Source organism: Sturnus vulgaris, chromosome 3 (genome assembly GCF_052056855.1).
Source record: "Sturnus vulgaris isolate bStuVul1 chromosome 3, bStuVul1.hap1, whole genome shotgun sequence".
NCBI classification, from domain to species: domain Eukaryota; kingdom Metazoa; phylum Chordata; class Aves; order Passeriformes; family Sturnidae; genus Sturnus; species Sturnus vulgaris.
In genome coordinates, this window is record NC_142245.1 from 58,736,075 (window position 1) to 58,755,923 (window position 19,849).

The 19,849-nt window shown below is 42.5% G+C and overlaps 1 protein-coding gene across 1 annotated transcript in view; it reads left to right on the top strand.

The window, feature by feature from the left end:
- Positions 1 to 19,849, top strand: part of FNDC1 (fibronectin type III domain containing 1) — a 60,819-nt gene that overhangs the window by 18,175 nt on the left and 22,795 nt on the right. The window contains exons 2-11 of the mRNA XM_014874274.2: positions 3,796 to 4,005; positions 4,390 to 4,488; positions 6,332 to 6,446; positions 7,546 to 7,733; positions 8,383 to 8,490; positions 10,674 to 10,862; positions 11,645 to 14,008; positions 15,780 to 15,901; positions 17,670 to 17,781; positions 18,744 to 19,127. Of these exons, the coding sequence (XP_014729760.2) occupies positions 3,796 to 4,005; positions 4,390 to 4,488; positions 6,332 to 6,446; positions 7,546 to 7,733; positions 8,383 to 8,490; positions 10,674 to 10,862; positions 11,645 to 14,008; positions 15,780 to 15,901; positions 17,670 to 17,781; positions 18,744 to 19,127 (3,891 nt within the window). The remainder of the gene's footprint in view (positions 1 to 3,795; positions 4,006 to 4,389; positions 4,489 to 6,331; positions 6,447 to 7,545; positions 7,734 to 8,382; positions 8,491 to 10,673; positions 10,863 to 11,644; positions 14,009 to 15,779; positions 15,902 to 17,669; positions 17,782 to 18,743; positions 19,128 to 19,849) is intronic.

A 19,849-nucleotide genomic window follows, 5' to 3' on the forward strand; every position in this document is an offset into this window, starting at 1 on the left:
GTACCTTTTTGTCTGGTAAAGCAGCAGTAGTCTCAAGTACAGGGTTCAGAATCAGTAAGTCTCATTTGATGCTTAGGACTTAATTTAAAATAATAATAAAAAACAAAAAACACCACTCTTCTCCTAAAAAAAACACACAAAAAGCCCACCAGTTTGCTGTTGCAGTGCAGATTCTGATGATTTTTGGTCAAGTTGCCCATGCACGATTTCATTTACCAGCTACCATTTTTGGCCTTTTCTGATGACTTTGTTATCTCCTAGCAGCTACAATTTCTGCCTCCAAGCTGCTACTTTGGCCATGACTGGGTCACTGTACTCAGTCTCCCAGACTTCTGCCTGAAGTGAAAAGAGAGATTGATATTTGTTTATAAAATATATGGATGTTGTCTACTGACTGTGCCAAGTTATGTGTCATCTCTGCAGCAGAATACATTTTATAGGTCCAGTTTTCCAGTCCTGAAGTTATGTTGCACAAAGTGTAGAAAAGTTTTTGTTGACTATGGAAGGCAAAAGGAAAAATTTGTACCTAGACTTGTGGTGGCAAATTGAAGTACCTGATTTTTTGTGACCTCAAATTTCAACTACTTTTTGTGCTTGTATCTTAATAGGTTTGAGTTGTTTGGTATATTTTCCCCTGCAGTTATAGATTGATTGCTAGGGGTCAGTACTTCCCTTTTCTTCTGGAACTATTTTATGTTTTCCTTTGCTAGATAATTGATGAGACCCTTGAAGAATTTGTATAATTTGGCAAGTGCAAGCTGCCTCCTTGTGTGGTTGTTCAAAGGGTGTTTTACCCTCAGCTTAGACCTTGTGCTTTGGGCTTATGTAATTTGTAAAATACTTTCCTACAGTACTGACAAATGGAGAAATTTTGGCAATACTAGTGGACGTTTCATCTGCGAAAAGTCAATACCAAGGCTTTAATCAGCCCTGAATTTTTGGGGCCAAGATAGTGAACACAGATTCCTGCAGTTCTAAGTAATGTTGGATTTCTAGACTGAAGAGAGTACTTAGTCATTTTCCAGAATATAGAAAAACATTTTATTTTAATGTAATTGCAGGTAGCTCTTTAGATGAATTCTGAAGATGATTACCAGTTGATTTAGTTTGACAAGAGTGGAAGTCCAGAAAGCTGTTAATCCAGTTTTGGAAGAAAAGAGAAAAAATACTTAGAGACGTTTACAGGGGTAAATAATGGGCAGATGAGGAAGACTCAACCTTAAGCTCAGTCAAGTACTTGGTAGCTAATTCTTTTAAGACTGTTTAAGGCTATTGTTCCTTGGGAGCTCAGTATCCCCACAGGAAGGGGCTGCATTGGGAGTTGAATGACTTAAATGATGCATAGGTTTTGCTACTTCCTCCTCCCATTCCTTCTCTAGTGAGTGTAGCTTGTTTAGCACCATCCTAATTTTTTGGTGTGATTTTTGGTGGCGGTGGTTCTGAGGAATTTTTTTTTAACATGAATGAGCCTGGCTAGGAGGACAAAACTCTGGTCTTTAGGATACAACGCGTTTTTCTTGTTGCTCACTGTCTACAGTCCCAGGGTTATCCTCCTTGTGGAAATTCAGATTTTTTTTCTGAGAGCAGGAGACCAGGACAAGGATATGCTGAGGTGCAGGGGCTGTGACTGCAGGAGACAGTGGCTCTGTTGGGGAGTTAAGGAGTGTGAAATATCCTTCTGACTGGGAAGTGCCAACCCTTTGGCATAGCTAAACCTGGTGGGACAGTAACTTGGTAGGTGCTTCTATAAGGAGGTGTGAACCCAGCTTCATCTTCCCCTGTGTGGCTAAGGTCAGGGCCTTCAGCCTTATCCCAGACCAGACTGATGGCTCCTGGCCTGTGGTAAGTTCCTGCTGCTGCTCTTCATTTTTAATGAGAAGTCTTTTTCTTGTAAAGACAGGCACAGTCTTCACACAAAAATGCTGTTTTTGATGGATCAGCAGTTATCAGCAATGCCATTTTAACCATTGCTGATAACTCCATCTTGGGCGCCTTCAGACTCCTGCTGGTCAAACTCTGATGAGGAATGATAAATAGAAACTGGAACTAACTAATGAAATGGGAACAGTGGGTGGTAGAGTGTGGTGCTACCATGAGGAAAGTGACTGAAGCCTTGGAAAGCCCTGGTTTTAAAATCTCAGCTGATCCCCTTCATTCAGCCTTAGGGTTGATACAATTCTTTTTGCCTAAAACCACATTTGTTTTAAATTGAATATTTTCCATATGGCTCTCAGGCTGGGCTGGTTACCTTTGTATCTTTCATCCCTTGCAACTCTCTATTTTAATTGCAGATCAAAGCTGCAGCTTTGACTGAGGAAGCAGAGCTGTTGGGCTGCAGTGTTCCAGAACATACAGGGCTGCTGAGAGAAAACTAGCATAGTGTGCTTCCACTGCAGCCTGGAAAACTGCAGGCAACTGGGAGAGCATGGCTGGTTGAGAGAAGATGTTACTCCCCTCAGCCAGGGCTAGGAGATGCTCCAGAGAAATGTTGAGATCCGGGGGATGTGGTGGCTACCACTGGTACACGGGCTCCTGTGAGAGCCCAAGGGAATGGGGCTGGCCAGTGGACAAACAGGAGGGCAGGGAAACATCTCTCAGCAGCCAGCTGCTCCTTGATGGAAGGCTGCAAGAAAGTCACTTGTTGGTGGGAGCAAGGCACATGTAGGGCACTAACACTGGGCAGCAGCTGCAGGTGGCTGTTTGGGAGGTTTGGGCTGGACATGAGGAAAATGTATGAGAAGTAGTGTGGCCAGCAGGACCAGCAAAGGAATCATACCCCTGTGCTTGGACTACTGATACTCAACTACTTTGGGTTCTGTGTCCAGTTTTGGGCCCCTCACTAGATTGAGGTGCTGGAAGAAGTCCAGAAAGGGGCAACAAGGCTTGGAAGGATCTGGAGCACAGGTCTTATAAAGGAATGTTGTGGGAGCTGGAGGTGTTCAGCCTGGAGAAAAGGTCTCAGGGGAGGCCTTGTTAATCTCTACAACTGCTTGAAAGGAGGTTGTAGCGTGGTGGGAATCAGTCTCTTCTCCCAAGTTGCAGGTGACAGAACAAGAGGAAATGGTCTCAAGTTACCCAAGAGGAGATTTAGATTGGATACTAGGAAATTTTTTTCACTGAAAGAGCTGTCAAGCCTTGTATCAGTATCAGTGTCACTTCTTAAAAGAACGCTGCCAACTTGTCAGCAAATGTTAAAAAATACCCAACTTGCCTGAGGTACCTTTTACAGTGTGCAAGGGATCATACAATGGGAGTTTGGGAAGTCAGGGGTTGATGTATGTGCAGAACAGACATTTTAGATATGAGTCTGTTGGGGAGCAGAAGCTTTAGAGATGGGTTTAGGAGAAAAGAACCTGCTTTTAATAGTAAAACTGCTCTGTGCTTCATTTTACACTGAACTTTAGCTCTTCTCAAAAAAAATATAATGCACTGGTGTGCCTGAACTAGGGAAAGGGGGTTTTAAAAAAGGAAAAATTTAAACAGGAAAGCTACAAGACATCCCCAGTTTCTGGCAGGAGTTCTTGTATTTCAATATGTTTTCACTTGCAAGGTCTTGCACTAGTCTGTCTGAAGGGCCTGGGAAAAGACACTGTTGAGTATTGTACATTCCTCTTGGAAAGCTTGTTGTTACTCCAGTTTGCTTTCACAGAAAAAATTAAAAAGCTGTAAAATTATGCCCTTTATTCTGATCTTAACAGATGTGCTTGCAACAGACATATGTGGATGGCTGTACATGTCACAAGCTTCCTAGTAACTGTCATGGGGTTTGTGTGTGTGTTTGCTTATTTTGTGAAGAGAAAGACATGCCAAGAAGACCTCTGAGAGTGCGAGCCCAGTCTCCAGATGGCAAGTTACCTTTTCGGTGGAAACCACCTTATGGAGCAGGCTTCAGAGGTCCACAGGGCAGATCCCAAGGTTATCCCCGTGGATATGGAGAGAGCAACCGAAGGATGAGCTATGCTCCGATGCCACAAGAGCGACAAAACCAGGAAGTGAGAAAACTAGGTGAGTCAAATTTCCCTGATAGCACCTGGCTTATCTGGCACACTTTTGTAGTCCCCTATGGCTGCTAGGTGAGCACACATCACATGCTGTCCTAGCTATCAAAAACCCTTCTTCCTATAAATGAAAATACTTGTTACAATTGTGGTCTGTATTTTAGCAGTGGGAGGATATTATGTAGAGAATAGTGTAGAAATTGTGGAGAACTTGATGCTATATTAGAGACACCATGTGCAAGTTTGTCATGTTAGCAGCAGAGGGAAAGGGTGGCAGGGAGAGCCATAGCTCAGATTCTGCTTGCATGTGGTGGGACAGCTCTGAAATCCATTCTTTCTTTTAAATGAAAAAGGTTACAGGAAACCTTCTGTTCTTTCCCTGCATGCACAGCCTCTGAATCAGTTCATGTGGTTTCGATGCCATCAAGGAGCTCACCAGGACGGAGCCAACCTGTCTATAGGTCATCTTTAACTAAAAGAAAAGTCACAGGTATGTTTCTTGCACATCTACTGTCAATGAGTGGAGACAATTGGGTGCAAAGAGATAACTTTGTGATTTTTACGCTGTAAGTCTTTTGGTGCTGGAGCTACTAGTTTTTTCTCTGTTTGGTGAAGAGCTTGATGGATGTCTCTAATTTTGTAATTCAAGCAGAATTTATAAAATAATACAATGGTATAACATGGTTAGTAGAGTTTCTAAGGTCCTGGGTTTTTGTTTTTTTTTTTCTTTAATCTCCTCCCTATCTACTGACAAATGTTATGCATTGCAGTAACTGTATGAGAAGACTTGATCAAATCAAAGCCAGGACCCCCAAAATGATATGCCTTCTTTTTCTGAGATCTATAACCCCTTTTCTGAAGGGTTGTTTACCAGAAGTGTCAACCTGGTCAGCAAAAGTTTTCACTTTCTTTTGGAAAGAAGTTATTACATGCTGCTGCCATGGTTAAAAAGGATGAGTGACATTCTGTCATCTCCATGCCAGTGTGCTTTTTTGCCCCCTCACACTGTGATGTGAATGGCATGGGAATGGCAAAGTGTTTTGGAGATTTTGATGGTGATGAACACCTATGCTAGAACTGAGAATTGTGGTTGAACTGTATTGAAATCCATCTCACTCCTTTTATGGAGATGTGATGCTCACCCATTTCTCATGCTCATTTTCTTTCTTCAGGGGCTCCCATTGAAAAACTTTGCCCCCTAAACTACTTGTGTGGATGGATCCTCTTGGCCATTTTTGTGTAGTAGCTGTTTGGCTTCGAAAACCTGGAACTGTCTGAAAACCCTCTGTGTTAAAAACCTATTTGAAAGCGGAGAAATGTGCCTCCCTGCTGCCTGCCATCTGTGCAAGCAGTGCTGGGTTTTGGGCTAATGTGCCACTTGCTGAAGAGAAGGGCAATCTCTCCCTGAATTTCAGTTATATATGAGTAAGATCCCTAGAGAATGAGATCATTCTCCAGAGTTTACTGGCTCCTTTCCTTTCCTGAGACATTGATATTTTTTCCAATGTTACTTGTCTATAAAACTCTGTCTGGAAGGTCGTGCCTTGTACATTCTGTGCCTTTGGGAGACTTGGAAATAGTTACTATTACACTAGTAAGGAAAAGTAGTAAATCTTTCATTGGCCAGTAGATAGACTAGACTAAAACAACTCTGATGGACAGATAGAAAAGGGAACCTCATCAACATTGAAAACTCTCAAAATATCAAATTAGTTTAACTTAATTTTAAAATTGTATAAATTATTTGCAAAAGGTACTCAGATATGTCAAAACAGGCCACTTCAATGATTTTTTCTTTTTTTTCTTGTATACCATAAAAAATTAAACCTGAATTAGAACAATTTACTTGAAGCACTCAAAAATGTAAAATATACACTAATTCTACCTTGTTAAAATTTTTTGAAGGAGGTTTTATTGCCCTTCAAAATAAAATCCGATTTTAAAATGTCAGATTTTCCTTTAAGACAAAATTTCTGCTTTCTAGGTACCTCTAGCAGAGATGGTAGATCTCAGTATGTTAATTTTTTGCCAGAGATGGCGATTATCAGTATGTTTATAAAACATTTGCTGTGAATAACAGTTTGGGGATGAACAGAATATTGAAGGACTGTAGAATGTATTAGTACTGTGGTCTTGCAGGCACACAGCTAACAAAAGAAATTATCTTTCCATGAAATACCATCAGTAATCAATGTAATTAGTTTTCCACTCCCACCTGTATTCCTAAGTCAACTGTACTGTGTGAATATTATAGTGTCAGGTGGAGACATTAGCAGTATTTTATGAGAACTCCAATGTTGTTAGTGATATGCTGTTCTGTTTTGCCATTTCAGAGGAGGAAGAGGTGGAGGTGGCACAAGACATAACTGTTCGAGTTATGTCCTCTCAATCTGTGCTTGTTACTTGGACAGACCCACTGTATGAAAGGAGGAAGGTTGCAGCAAATAGGTACTTAGCCCTGGGGTTTTTAAATAGGTACTGAAGGGGAACTGCTGCCAATGCTCTACTGAAAGCTTTTGCATTTATTTAATTGCTGTTGATTGTGAGAATAATTTAGCTTGCCTCCTAGCGCCCTGCTCATTAGCATTTAGAGATGTGTGTGAGTGTTGTACTACAGGAGTTTACTTCTCTTCTGAAATGTTGCCAGCACCAGCTCGGGTATTTGTCTGTTCCAGTGTTGGTATATCACCACAGTCAGCAAATCCCCAAAGATGCATGTGGAAAGAGGGAGTGGGGGACAAGGCACAGCCCACAGAGGTGAGGTGTTGAGTTGAGTTGTCAAAACAGACTTCGAGATGACCATACTGTGGGTGGAGGAGGAAGCATCACTGCCGTGGGAAGTATACCCATCATTGCACTCTACATCCTCTGACCTTCCAGAAGCCCCATGCAGCTGAGGCTGAGCAGGCTGGGGCTCCTGTGAGTGAGAGCTTGGCTTGTGGCAGCATGCTGCAGGAGTTGGAGACCAAAACAAACAAGGAAATGGGCTGGAAACTGCCAAAGATCTGAAAGCACTGGATTGTGTTGCTCAGCCTGGGAACACTGAAGAGCTGTGCAAACTGGTGCTGAAATACCCTGAGTCACAGCTGAAAAACTAGTAATTGTAGATGTTATCAATTTCTTTGTGGAAGCAGTTATCTAGTCAGACAGGTGGGAACAGAGCCACTGGTGCTGCTCTGGGAGCAAGGACCTGCCAACAGTCCATCCATGCTCATGGCCATGGGGCAGTCAGATGGTCATGTGGAACCCACCAGGATGCCTGGCTGTGTTCAGGAAATCCTTCAGGTTTCCCACAGGGAAGAGGGTGTTTTGAGTAAGAGTCTTCAAAGAGTGGTCCATCCTTTGGGGTGAAAGCAATCACATTCCATTAGAGGAAGGAAAAAATACGCTGGATTTTGATGTTGGTACTTTGTTGTTTGCACTTTGGTAGGTTCCTCCCTAAGCCCCAGCAGTCTACTTGAGGGCAGAGCATCCCTGTCCCACTCTGGTTCTGCTAATACCAGGCTTCCACATGCGAGCTTTTGTTTTCCTGTGTTTCTGATGCCAGGCAGTATAATGTTCGCTATCGGGAAAAGGGGGAGTCAGCAAGGTGGGATTACAAGCAGGTGTCCAACCGGCGGGCACTGGTGGAGAACCTAGTGCCAGACACCATGTACGAGTTTGCCATCCAAATCTTGGAGGGAGAAAAGGAAGGCAAGTGGAGCGTGTCTGTTTACCAGCGGACCCCAGAGGCAGGTAGGCATTCCTAGGGTCCTTGTGGTAACATAAGTTGTATGGTTGGAGCTGTGGAATAGGGCTGACTTGAGGGAAAGCCAGAATAAGCCAAGGGATTTCTTGGGGCAGCAGGGGGCTGAGAGTATGGGAAATGCCTCAGTGCTGCTGCCTGAATCTCTGCAGAAGTGAAGCACACCAGGGGAGCACATCGAGCTGCTCTTGTGCTGCAAGGAGAGCAAGGGGAGGCGGCTTAGGTATTTTTGTGGGATGGGTCAGCACCTTGGACCCTTGCAGCTAGATGTACCCCTTCCTTTGAGAACAGCAACCTGGCTTCCATTCCTCTCTGTGGACAGCAAATTTAAAGTCTCCCTCCACCATGGAGAAGCTGTCAGGCCCCTTTGGTAGAGGGAAGTGGTCCATAACAACCAAATTACTGTGTCATTCCAGCTCAGCCACAACAGCAGTCTTGTGCAGACCTCCTGTTCCTAAAAATATGGAATAAAATTTCACTGTGGTAGTCTGAGAGAGAGATGTGACAGAGACAAGCAGGGACCTGAGCCATGAGACATTTATCTTTGAAGTAGCTGTATAGGAATCTCTGCCATGGAGCAAAAGGTGTATGCTGTGTTGATTCTTACTTGCTCTTCTTCTGCGTATGGCTGTTTCCCAGCTCCTTCCAGTGCACCTGAAAATTTGGATGTTTGGCCATTAAAGGGGAAACCAACCTCTGTAGCAGCATCCTGGGATGCTCTTCCAGAGAGCGAAGGAAAAGTCAAAGGTGAGTCTTCATTGTTGGTTTCTAACTCCCTCAAGGAGCTGGTGTTCTCAAAGGCAGACTGCTGCCCTGCAGTAAGCTGGAACCTTGGCTGTGCCAGGATTCTTTCACTTGATTTAACCCAAGGAAGATCTTCATGTTTCCAGCCCAGTGTCTCCACAGTGCCACTGAGAAGCCACTGTCACTGTCTGCCTGGGATGTCACAGATTCCTGGGGTACCATGCATGCACATTTTACCTCTTCTTCCATAAGTAGGCAGGTGAAAATGAGGCTCAAGAAGGAAGTTTCCAGAAAGATTTGTAAGAATTAGTTGAAGAGGAAAATGTTGGGTAGTTGCCAAGAAAGTGAGTGAGTTTATGTAGCATTTTAATTCTGGTTTGCCATGAAAGGAAATCCTCAGCTTAAGAAGCAAACAAAAATTTGATTTCAGTAGATATCATGCATAAATCTTGTGTACTATAGTGTTATTGTACATAGTCATAGAGATAATTTGCCAGTTGGCTAAGTTTTTGCATAGAATTAAAGAAAAAGAAAAAGCCATTTCTGGGAATTTTTTTTCCTGTTTCTCTCTGAAAATGAGGCTGACTTTTAGCCTCCTGTTCTTCAGTGGTTAACAGGATTGAGTTCTCAAATTACAAAAGTCTTTGGAGGTACCTTATCAGCACTACAGCATCTCAGGATTTGAAAAATCATTGGCCTGAAGGGAGGTACACCATGTCTGCAAGACCTACTTTATGTGTTATTCAGGACAGTGGTGGAATTCCTTCCTTTTTTGAAGTCAGTAGAAGTCTTGCCAATTGCTTCAATGGAGCTGCAGTTGTGTCCAAGAATCATTATTTCTGTAAGAAGGGTCATGCAGGGACATTTTCTGATATTTGAAGTCTGCTCCTAATTTTGTCCAATCTGTAGCCCTTTGTGCAGTTTTGTCTGCATTGTTATTAGATAATTCATCCAAGGCAATAATTTGAAAGATACCTAATAATCAAGGGCTGAATGCTTGTACACATCTAATATATCATTGTTTGAGTATGAAAAGAGGCATTTACCGGAGAGGCATTTTTAAACTAAATAAATGACAAGATATTCTTATTGGTTAACTAAAATCACTAAATTAGCATTTCACAGTCATTTTGATAGCATGTGATAATCAGAATTTTTTGTCTTTTGATCCTTATGTTTTTCAACCTTGTCCTTTTATGTATTTATATCACATATTAAAATAATGGAAAAAATTGTCCTCCAGTAGCTATTTGAGAGTTATCAGAAGCTACACCAGTGTCTCTGCCGTGAAAGCAACTCCTGTGTAAAAAAAAAGGAAAAGAAAAAAGATTCCTGCCTTCTGATACCTTGATTTGTTTTTCAGTGGAGCATTAAATGTATTTGCATATAAAATATTGATGATTTTTTTCCTTGATTTTGATGAACTGTGCATGGCTTATTTCTTAACACAATGAATATGGGCTCACTTTCAGAAAAAAAAAAAGATGCCATTATGTTCTAGAGTTTTCTTATTGTGGCACCTTATTGTTGGTATTAATGCAGGTTTTGGTCTAAAGAGAGAAAGCTGGCAGCCCATGAAATTTATTATCAAAACCATGGTTTTGTCTGATACCTGTGCCTCTTACAGAGGATTTGAAAAGAAAACAGAGCTTGCACATGTCTGAGATCTCACCTGCACTCCTTGGGAGTATAATGGGAAGATTCCTCTTCGTGCCCAGAATTGTTCCTATAGGGGTGAAATTTCTCTCAATACAGAAAGCTAAGACAGAGCACAGGTATCACAGTAATTCAAAACCCGAAGGTGAGAGCAGGGTGAGTTTCAAAGTGGCAAACCTTGCTTTGCTCTCTCTGCTGTGGTGTTTGGCCCTAGCTCTGGCTAAGCACAGTGTATCATATTTTGATTTTGTTGGACAGGCATGGTGTTGCTACCATTTGGCAAATCTGCAGTGCTGATATTTTCTGGTAGAAATATCTCTTCTGAATAAGAACAAATATTCAACTTAACCTACATATATGCGTGTATCTCTCTCTCATGTCTTTATACTCCAGCTGTTGACTCGGCGTGCATTGCTAGTGTATTAATTTTAGTAATGCACGTTCTAATTCATCCTACCCATACAGTCTGTCCGCTGGAAACAGGACTGTTTTCAGTTTCCTCCTTCCAACCGTCTGCCAAATCATTTCAGAATACATTCTCTCATACGCCCCGGCTCTCAAGCCATTTGGAGCAAAGTCCATCACCTACTCTGGAGCTACAACATCAGCCATAATAGATGGTCTGCAGGCCGGGGAGCGCTATATTTTCAAAATTCGTGCAGCAAACAGGAGGGGACCGGGTCCTCAGTCAAAAGCCTTCAGTGTCGCCATCCCAGCAGGTGAGCACCAAGCCATGAACCAGTGCTGCAGTTCACCCACTCTTGCCTTGGTCCCAGCTGTGTTAATTCTTACTGACTCAACTCCTCTGCACTCTGTCTGACCTGGGGCGTTTGACTTCCTTAATATTGTTTCTGCTTGCTCTTTTCATCATTATATTGTCCAAATAAGTCTTTGTCTCTCTGTGGCATGTAAAAGGACATATTTATGAACATTTTTTCTTCTTAAATGAATTCATGCTATAATCTATGACAATGTTATGTTCTCTTGTTATCCAAAGGACAAAGAATGCAATGCTCTGGGTCTTTGGCTGCTCTGTTCCTGACAGCTCCTGCTCTTGAAAGTCACTTAGTGTCTTACTCAGATACCGCTCCTTGTGTTTGGCTCTTGCCAAAAAGTTACTGTTGTAGGAACAGAGTATTTGCTGGATTAGCTAAAAAGGTGAGCCACAGCCTTACATGGGATAATGCAGCACCATGCCATCAACATGACTAAATTCTGCGGAAGATTTGGCTCCCCTGAAAGGGTGTTGCAGTCCCTGATTTGAGATATTTGATTTCAGTTGGTCTAAGTTTTCCCCAAGCTACAGTATTTCCAAATAGGTACCTTCCTACAACCCAAAACTTAGCTTGGCTGGACTCCACAGCCTGGTTAATACGGAAATAATTGTTGTCTCATATTTTCATAAGTTGTTTTGTTCTTGCTACCTTGGTGGTTTCTGCTTTTGGTCAGTTTTTGTGAATCTTCTATTGTTGTGAATAAACACTTTTCTTTTTGCCCCTAGCTGCTCATGAGGATTCAGTTGCTCAGCAAAAGACAAATATTCAAGATAATTCAGAGGCTAAAAAGACTGGGAATGCTGGCTCATCTCCTTCTCAAAGTTCTTCTGTTTCTTCCAAAGCCCAGCTGTCATCTTCTTCTAAGCAGTTGTCTGTCCATTCAACTAGTGTTAGTGATAAAAAGAGTCTTCTTTCTGAATATAAGAACAAAATCTTGACTCGAGGGGCCCTAAGTAAATCTCAGTTACCTTCTAGAAAGACAGGAGATCTGGAACCTGACCTCCAATCCACTGAGGTGACAGATGATCACGATTCCTCCCAGGAGGCTACAGCGTCACCACCAAAAGCCCAGGACCAGAGGAGGAATGTTAAACCCTTGTCCCCTAGTCGGCCAGTCCACCCTGTCCTTGCCTCAGGGAGGATGTCTGTTCGAACCCACACATCTGAGGTGTCAAGCCAAACGAGCGCAGAGAAACGTGAGCCACCAGCACTGTCACCATCATCAGCACAACACTCTCCTGCCTCGTCCCTGCCCAGATACACAGATAATGAAACAAAGCAATTGAGACAAAGCAACAACAGCGTGCCTTCTAAGACCTCTTCCCATCCTCTGCTCACCAAAAATAATGGTCTTGGGAGTAATGTGGAAGAGAAGCCTGACCCCATGCTGGTGAAAGCATCTTCTAAAACTTCGGAGCCTGGTCGCCAGGCCTTGCCATCAAATCGACAGTCTGCCGTCTCTCACGAGGGTGTCTTAGGCCATCGCAGTAGGTCTGGCTCTCTAGGTCATTCACATCAACCTGCTTCCAAATCAGCAGATTCCCATGCTCGTGATAGCAATAATGAGTTTGACAGTGAAGAAGAAGAGGACAGAGGAGGACAGCCCAGTTCTAGGTCACAGCAAACAAGGCTATCCTCAGGCACCAGTTCCCGTGCATGGAAGGATTCAAAATCAGCTGCAGCAGCAGTCTCATCGAGGTCTGCTGTTCCTGGTTACACTTCACCTCACTCTCACTCCTCCACCAGTGCCAAATCCAAGGGAAAGGATGTTGATAAGGATTATAAGGAGGTCTCACAAGATGTAAACCCCTTATTTCCTTCTTTGCCCTCTTCCAGGAAGTCATCTTCAGCAATCTATTCCAAGAGAAGAAATCCTCAGGTTGATTCTGATTCTCGCCCCAGAGAGACACATGGTGAAAAATCACCCCACCCTGACTCAGAAGAACAACGAAGTCAAACAGCTGCTCCAGAAAAGCATTCTCTTTTGCAGTCTTCTCTTTCCAAACACAAACCTGAAGAGCAGGGCAATCGAGAGGTGAAAGAAACGCTTGCTCGATCAAAACCAAGCGAGTCTTTGCCTAGAAAGACATTATCTTCTCGACTTCCAGTGGAGAAGACCTCCCACTCTGAGCCTTCACAGAAGGCACAAACCAGTCCTTCCATACTGCATTCAAGGGGCCGGCGCCTCCCATCTCATGTCTCATCCCAAAGTAACGAAGAGTTGCAGGAAGACGACGATGAGGATGGAGCAGAAGGCAGTGACACAGCAAGCAGGCGCTCTGTGTTTGTTAAAGAGGTGTCCTCTTCTAGGGGATTATCTGCATCTTTCTCTCAGGGAAGCTCAAGTTCATCTCATTCAAAGCAACAGCAGCCAGGCTCTCAGGTACCTTCCTACAAACCAAAACATACTCAGCCAGACTCCAGTTCTGCCAGTGATACAGCAAAAGACAACCAGTATAATCAAAGGTTGTCACCCACTTCGAGACAAGCTCGTCCTTCATTACCTACTCGCTCAGGAGTTGCTACAAGAAAAGAGTCCCAAACAGAGAAAAAATATGGCCTGTTGCCCTCAAAAATGTCTAACACTGAACTTCCTCAAAAAGTTCCTTCCCCTTCTTCATCTAAATCTCATAAGTCAGTTTCTAATGAAGAGGATGATTATTACAGTGAATATGATCAGAAAGAAATGGAAGAGAAACCGACATCTTTGGCAGCAAAACGGTCCCCTTCTCTTTCTAGAGGTAACAAAAATGTATATGAAGACACTGCTAGCAATAAAAGAAAATCTATGGACACTCTTCTACCTCACAAAGTAAGTTCTGAAGAAGAAGAGATGGAAAAACCTGCAATATTAAAAGTGTCTTCTGAATCACCAAGAAGCTCTGCCATAGCATCACAGATTACTCAGACCTCTAACAAACATACCCCATCTAAACCAAGCTTTGTCTGGCCACGTTCTTCTGCATCTACCACCTCACACACCATTTCTCCAGCAGTTTCTTCCACTTCGTCTCCTCGTCAGCGACTACTGAACTCCAGGCTAGGGAGCCCTTCTCAGCGGCACTTTGTTAGACCTCCTTATAGACCAGGTATCCTGCCTTTGTTGTACTAATGTCACTAATTGTGTTTTCCTAAGATCAGCAGGCAGATGAAAAGTCCTCCAGCAGGATACCAGTCCAGTTATTTAGTGTAATGTGTTGCTTTCTATTTTGGTGGTTGCTGGGAAGCCCAGTTCTTGAGGGCATTGCCTATTTGGTGTAATGTGGTGCCCCAGACCCTTTTTCCTGTAGTCTGATCTGCACAGGATCCTGTGATCCACAGAGAGGGTGACAGTTAGATGCTGAATTGGAAAAGTTCCTTACTGAGCAATGACTTCACAGGATGCTCATTGAAAGCCCATTTGTACTCAGAATATGATGGCCTCTCAGGTACACAGCTCTTCACCGTGGATTGCTAAAAGGCCTTTGTAGGCTCCATAGTACCTTGCCCATGCGTGGACAGTAAAGGTGTTTCCTCATGATGCCCTGGCATTCCATGTTTTCTTTGATAAATTTTTAAGCCCCTTTCCTCTTTTTTCTAAGTGACAGCTCAGGGTTGCCCATACCTGTTGAAGATTGTGCCCATCACAGCCAGGCTATTTAATACCTTTATGGCTGTGATTTACCCAAAAAGTTAGAGACTTACTTTCTCTCAGAATAGCTGTGGACCTGAGTAGTAGAATAGAGGGTCCACTACACATCAAGGTATTGATTCCTTATGTCACCTATGGAAAATCCCTGACAGCCTCAGTGACTTTGCTAGGTAGAAATATTTCTTCTCCCTCCAATGCATGGGCATCCAAAATAGTGGTGACCAAAATATTTAGTAACCTGAGTGTTTTAGTAAATACCTTCTCTGTTATCTGTAGGTAGTAATGTTTTGTTCAAAGTGGCCTCACTGTTGCACAATGAGGACTGTGCAGCTGGGCTGTTGCATCTGATATGCCTTAGTCAGACTCAGTGCTGTGTAGAGGTTCATCAGCCTAAAAAGCTTTAAGATGGGAGTAAACCTTGAATAATACCATGGAGGATGAGATGTATGGCATGAAAAAAATTAACAGATTTCTGTATGGAGGTTATTTAAGGTTACTACTAGCAATGCAATTGTGAAGTTATAGCCAACAACTGTTCAGTTAATTTTTTTTTACCAGTCTCTATTTTTTTCCCCATTATGTTTTTCTGGAGGCAAGTCTCTGAGATAAGATGTGAAAATTTCTGCCCTTTCAGAGCTGGGGGGCCTACAACTCAGTGCTACTGCTTCTCCACTTCTGACCTGAGTGTACTTCTGTTTAGCAGTGGTTTTTCAGCTAGGGAAGGAGATTTCTTCCTTTTCCAGGTTAAAAAAATAGGTGTAGAGATAATTCCCATGCCCTCTTCTTTCAGTTTGTCACTACAGCTTTGTATAAGGATAGGATTGAACAAGTGTTTGTGTTTAATAATGGTTTCTTCCTTCATCCCACTTCTGAAAGATCTCTTAAAAAAATCACAAACATTTTCATGACTGTAGTGCCATGAAGAAATGTTGCCCTGCTTTCTTAAAACAAAGAGGGAATAGAGAGGCCAAACAAACATGATAGAGATGAACAATGAGTGTTAAACCTCTTCAGAAAAAACAATTTCAGATTCTTGTGTCAGGTGCAAAAATCTGAGTGTCACAACAGTTGCTCCAAGAAGAAATGTGTGCCTGGTTTGCGGAGTGTGGTGACGCCTCTATCTATTCTCATTTATATTCAGATCAGCCAGAAATGCATTTACTTGCAATTTAAAATATGGTAGGCTGCACAGCTCTCTTCAACATAGTGTGTTTTCTTCCCTGTTTCAGGTTATAATGGCAGACCAAATCTTACAACGAAAAATGGAAATGGAAATGGAAAAGTAATCCCTGGTAATAATGGAAAACCAAGTGGACAGAAAGTAATTAATGGCCCTCAAGGAGCAAAGTGGGTAGGGTGATTTTCTCTCTAAATTCAAGATGTTTTGGCCTTTTATTGTACTTGTATTTTCATTAAGAAAAGACAGGCAAGCAGTGTCCTCAGCTGTAAAGAGAAGCTATACTTAGTGGTTTCATCTCCACTGTTCCACTGAAATGTAATGACAAATTCTGGGTTTGTTATTTTAACATTTTAAATTTAAAGGTTGGGGGGTTGAAGTTTAAATGATAACATTATTCCTATAAAATTTAGAGAAACATTTTTTCATTAGAGTCAGTGAGATTTGTGCTCCCCAGTGACCAGGGATTCCTGACACAGCAGGCTCTTGTCTGCTGTGCAGTGTGAGTGGAGATTGCCTGGGATAGCTACTGCGAAAGAACATGTTCAGCAATGCTTCTCCCAGACTTGCACTTCAGTAGAAGCTCCTGAGCAAGACTTCTGAAATAAAAGTGTCTCCACAACTGTCACCATGTTTTAAATGCACTCATGTAGGTTTTGCCATTCTTACAGACGTGTTTCCAGAGGTAGATGCAGAAGAGCTCAGATGCCATTGGTAGGAAAGCCCCATAAGCTGCACATATGCCCATACCTTGTCTTTTGAAATCCTTTACAATGAGTTTTTAACCAAGGAAAGCAAGGGAAGGAACTGGTGCTTCTGCATGTTTTCCCAAGTGCTGAGCAGTCTGTGATCATCCTCCTACTGAGGCATCAGCAGAGCTGCTTGCACATGGCATGACACATAAAGACATTTATTTTATGGCCACTTCAATTTTACCATTTTCGTTAGAGGAACATTAAAAAGTGCATCAGGTGTGTTACATTCAAGGGAGACATTTTGAAAAGCATCCCCAAAGTCCTTCCTATGGACTCCAGGAACTGGGCTAGAAAGGTCCTTGGAATGCCACAGGGAATTTCTCTGCCTCTCGAGGGGAAGGCATTGCTGCAAGCAGGATGAACGCCTTGTAAAGCAAGAAGATCTATGCCAAATCTGGGGCCTGGAGGGCTTCAGAGACTGATCTCATCACCTGCTGTCCTTCCTGCTGCAGTCATTCCCTCAGCACCAAATACAAGTCTGTCTTGCCAATGTGGAATTGCTGTTCTATCCCCTTCCTGGTTTCCTCACAGCACTTAACACCTTTTGCATTTTTGTGTTCTATGGCTCACTGTCTGTTACCTCAGGTTAAAACAGCATACAGTTCAGCTATTTTGGGTTGAAATAGCAACAAGGATTGAATTTTAACTGCAGTTAGCTCTGGAATTCAGTCCAAGCTCTCAGACATATTTGCTTTATGAGACAGAGGCTTTTTTCCATCTCCTACCCCAATTAAAATCTTAGCTATTTTGTTTTCACTGCCCTTTTAATATAAAGTAACTAGTCTAATGTTTTAATTTTTAATATTTATTTAATTTTTTTTAGTTAGACATAATTCTAAATCCCATCTTCAAAATGACTAAGCATCATACTGAAATCAGTATTACAGGAATTCACCTTAGGAGTTGCACAGCCCAAGAAAATCAAGGGATTTGCTCATTTGCAGAGAGCTACAGTAGGTGATGTGAATATGGCTGTGCAGCTCTGAGGCCAGTTCCTGGGAATCTGCTTTCTTTGGCAATGATATTTGAGTGATTACTATACACGTAGGTTTAAAAGTTCAAGTATGTTGTAGCTATTCCTGAACATCACACTTCGTGTCTGAATTTCCCTAGGATTTCTGTTGCAGTGAAATTTCATTTCACCTCATCTTGGGTTAGCTAAATTTGAGTCCATTTATTGCTCTTAGATTGTAGATCTTGACCGAGGGCTAGTGTTAAATGCTGAAGGAAAATACCTCCAAGACTCCCAAGGCAACCCTCTCCGAGTGAAATTAGGAGGGGATGGACGTACAATTGTTGGTAAGTTACAACTTCCTTCTTACAGAAAAAAGCTCTACAGTTTTTGTACACATAGTACAAATCTGTTGAATGCTTCATGCATCCCCAAGTCCCATGAAAGCCATTCGGAGTTGCTTGTACCTCAAGTCTCCACCAGCACATTGCAGGACCTGGGAAGGCTTTGAGTCACCCTGTGGGACTCCAGAGTATGAGGCAGCAAGAGTCACTCAAGTCCATCTCACTTGTCTCAGCATTAGAAAGGACCGCAGAACTGAACCAGAATAAGGATTGATTGGAACAAGGATTGATGATTGTTTATATCTTTGTATACATAGAAATAATTATTTCCCGCTGCTAGCACTGTACCAGCCATATGGGTGTGTTTATTTCAATTTCTTCTTCTGAAACCGACCACAAATAGTAAGAAACACTGTTTGTGTTCTCTGAAGACACTGCTGTTTGCATGTCGGTCCATCTGTACAGATCTCTTGAATACAAATTCAGTGCCTATTGTTAACCTGGCTCCCATGAATATTTACAGTACCCAGAATTTGGCACACAAGTTTATCTGCAGTGACAGCATCTTGCCTGCTCATCCCAGTTTATCCTTGCACATGTTTGACATTAAGGAGCAGAATATGTATTCATCATACGTTTCATCAACAGTTATGACAGTGACTTAGAAGAAATGCCGTCATTGTCTGCACATTGTGATTCTGAAATGAAGCCTCCCTGGAGTGTTTATCAAAGAGCTGAAAAATGTGAACACCACTGTAGTTTCTCTGAGGTTCTTCTGAACCATTTTCCAGCTTCCTTAGCCATGGTTCTTTCCTAAGTAGCACCCTCCTTCTCTGTCAGTTTACTTACAGGAGGCTGTATTCAGTGCTTTTGTGGCATCTACTGCGATAAAACACTAATTCTTAATGCTATAAGACTGAAGTGGATTAATGGTGAGATTTTTTGGTTTCGTTCTCTTCTCTTAGATGAAAAGGGTGCTCCAATGGTGAGTCCTGATGGATTGCCTTTGTTTGGACATAGCAGATTTAGTAAACCCGTCGCAAGTGCACAAGATAAACCAATAATAAGCCTTGGGGGAAAGCCTCTGATTGGTCTTGAAATGATTAAGAAAACAACCACTCCCTCAACTACTACTACAACAATACCTACAACAACTACCACCACAACCACCACAACCACCACAACAACTGTTGCTACAACCACCACCACCACCACTCCTGAGCCCACCACCACTGACCCACCCACCGAGAAACCCGCACCAACCTGTCCTCCAGGCACCTATGGACAGTATGATGAGGAAGGCAACTTACTCCTGGGGTTCGATGGCCTTCCAGAGTGCAATGCAGAAGGTAATTTCCTTTTGTGCTGTTTGAATTTCCGTGGCTGTGCTGTCTGTATAGAACAGTTACATAGATCAGGAATGGTAGAGAATCTGACTCTGAAGATTTTGGTCTGTTTGATAAGGTAGGAGCTGAGATTAGAGCATATGAAGAAGGGTTTGGGTGTTAAATGGATTTTCACTGGAAAAATCCAGCTTTCAGAAAAACTGAGGTTTTTTGTGGAATTGTGTTGTTTTCAGCTAATTTCTTACATTGTATTAGATCCATTTTTATCACGTGTGTTCACTCACAGGGGTACAAGTATAGACAGTAGCTTTGTGGTCAAAACACTTACATATAAGTTTTTCTCATTCCATTTCAGGCCAGGTAGGACCCAGGGAAGCTATACATTTTGTCTATTTTGTGTTCACTTATCACAATGAATTCTGAAAAGTCTCTCTTTTGAGCCATGGTGGAAACAGCATTTGCAAAGTGAGATTCTTGCTCTCTTGCCAGCTCTTGGAGATAGATTGTCTAGCAGGAATGCAGCACAGCACAGATGAAGCTGGTGAAAGGCGACTCAGGTTCTGCACAGATAAGGCAGAATTGTACACTGTCTTCTTTAATATCTGAAGATACGAACCAGTGTCAGTGCATGCCATTTTTCCTGTTGCAGCTTAGGTTGTGGTGCCAAACTGAAATCCAAAGTCAACACATATAAATGCTCTAGAGTCTTTGGGTGTTGAGCCTGT